This window comes from Nicotiana attenuata, unplaced genomic scaffold, assembly GCF_001879085.1.
Source record: "Nicotiana attenuata strain UT unplaced genomic scaffold, NIATTr2, whole genome shotgun sequence".
NCBI lineage: Eukaryota > Viridiplantae > Streptophyta > Magnoliopsida > Solanales > Solanaceae > Nicotiana > Nicotiana attenuata.
This window is the reverse complement of record NW_017670443.1, coordinates 182,496-184,980: the sequence shown is the minus strand read 5'-3', so window position 1 is coordinate 184,980 and position 2,485 is coordinate 182,496. Positions and strand designations below refer to the sequence as shown.

General features: G+C 35.9%; 1 protein-coding gene across 1 annotated transcript; it reads right to left on the bottom strand.

Moving 5' to 3' along the window:
- LOC109239477 (cytochrome P450 76A2-like) lies at window positions 1-2,485 on the bottom strand. Its single transcript, XM_019406050.1, has 2 exons — window positions 1,516-2,485; window positions 1-802 (listed from the first exon to the last, which is right to left on the bottom strand). Exons 1-2 carry the CDS (start codon window positions 2,428-2,430, stop codon window positions 197-199), a joined length of 1,521 nt encoding a protein of 506 aa, XP_019261595.1. The 5' UTR covers window positions 2,431-2,485; the 3' UTR covers window positions 1-196.

Sequence of the window (2,485 nt, the reverse complement as noted above, 5' to 3'; positions counted from 1 at the left end):
TTCAAATACGAATTTCTCCAAATTATAATCTTGTTTAACAAAGATCCAGGTAAATACAAATCCAGTACTAACACAAACTCCAGTAGGCACTATAACTTGTTCATAACACAACAGAAATACTGGTTTATTACTTCATATAAGTAAGAAAATATGCACAAATTAAAACATAACTATAAAAACTAAAATACATAAGTTGTCAAGCTTTTTTTGGTATTACTTTCAAAGAGTGGCGTTTTCTCGCTGTAACCCCTAAGCTTTCATCCATATTGATAGATTTAGGAGAGACACCATCAGGAAGTTCCCAGTCGAATTCGTGTAGCAAAGATCCCAAAGCAAAATGCATCATTCTATGACCTAATGGCAAACCAACGCACATTCTTCGCCCTGCACCAAATGGCATTAGCTCATAATGCTGTCCCTTCACGTCTATTTTCGAGCCAAGAAACCTCTCGGGCTTAAAACTCATAGGGTCGTCCCAACATTCAGGATCTCTTCCAATCGCCCAGACGTTTACTAAAACTTGAGTACCTTTTGGTATGTCATAGCCCATGAACTTGGTATCTTGAATTGTTCTTCTTGGGATCAAGAAAGGGAGAGGAGGATGTAAACGTAGTGATTCCTTTAATACAGCTTGCATATAAGGAAGATTGTCAATGTCACTTTCTTCAAACTTCTTGTTTGGTCCTACTACTTTTGATAACTCTGCTTTCACTTTGGCCATTGCTTCAGGGTGACGGAGGAGCTCCGTTAACGCCCATTCTACGCTGCTGCTCGTCGTCTCTGAACCGGCTAAAAACATTTCCTGATGTTTCATATATGTAGAACAGACTTAATTTCATAGTCTAAAGTAACATGTAGGATACAGCATAAATACTAGGCAGTGCAGTAGTAGTACAGTTTAAAAGTACATATAAGTGATCTATTTTATATAACTTCTCAAGTTACCATTAAGTAATACGGCAGCCCCGTGCACAAGCATCCGAGGAAGGGCCGCATCTTTAGGGGTATGATGTAGACAGCCTACCCTAATGCAAGCTGCTTCCACGAGTTGAACCCGTGACTTATAGGTCACGCGGAAACAACTTTAATTTACTGTTGCTCTAAGGCTCCCCTTCCAAGTGCACATGTAATAGTGAAGGAGATATAAAACAGAAAAAACTAATCATTTAGATCAAACTAGGCCTCATAATTATTAAAAGGGAAAATGATACCGCATAGTCGCTCTCAAAATAATAGCCGAAACAATGTAAATTTTTTGTATATATATACATTATGTATATATGTTATATACAAAAATGATACAAATTTTATACACTTTTCGACTATCAAATATAAATAGCTTCTGGCGCGGGCTAAAAGTGAAAAAAAGCCCTAGTTAAAAGTGGGAATAGTAGAAAATAAGAAATGAAGTAATATTATAGCCTAAGATTGAAGAAAATATAGTAGAGTTTTATGCTCAAAATACTAGTGATTGAAATGTTTTGATCTCAAGTGTAACGATGTCAAAAGACTTACCATTACTAATATTTTGATCTCATGTTGTGATAATTTAGCTGGTTCATCTTTTCCAGTGCCCTCAAATTCAAGCAAAACATCCAAGAAATCTTTATTCCTTTTCTCCCCGCCTTTAATTGGCTCTTCCTCTCGTTCCTTAAGAAATGCAGATCCAAATTCCATGGCCTTTCCCATATCTCGCGTCATCTTCTTTCTCAAACTTTGTAAATCAAATCTTTTAAGAATTGGAAATATATCAGAAACATTAGGAATACCTGACCATTCCATAATTCCTTTCATGGCATTGAAAAACTCTGAGGCCTCTTCTGACTCTGGATCCGCCAGGTCTTTTGAAAAAATCAAATTTCCTAACATATTAAACGATGCAAGAAATACAAAACGCGTTACCTCAATCCCACTTCCTTTTTTCACAACATTCGCTTCTTTCTCTATCCATTTAACCATATCATTTACACATTTGCCTCTAACAGACACTGTTTCATTTATCTTTTTGTTTACAAACATTTCAACAGTACATATTCGCCTTTGTAAGCGCCAAAACGAACCATATTGCCCTAAAGCCATAGACCCTTGATAGTAATTATGTGCCTGATTTACATCAACAGTACATCTATCTGCAAATGTAATATCATGATTCTTGAATAAATCTGCAGCAGCTTGAGCTGTTTGAACTACCATAGAATTAATACAAGGACCTATTTTTAACCACAAAACAGGACCATATTTCTCTTTTAGAACTGCAACTTTTTTGTATGGTAAAGATCCTAGTTCAAACATATTACCAAAAACTGGTAATCCAGGTGGTCCTGGAGGTAATTTGTAGGAAGAATTAGTCTTTTTCTTGGGAAGTATTAGTAGAAGAAGTAGTAAAAAGATGATTGTAGAAAAAAATAGATAGCTCCATTCCCATTCCATCTCTCTCCTTAGTTTTTTTGTGACTTGCTAGTTTGCTATGAATTGTGTAATGGTA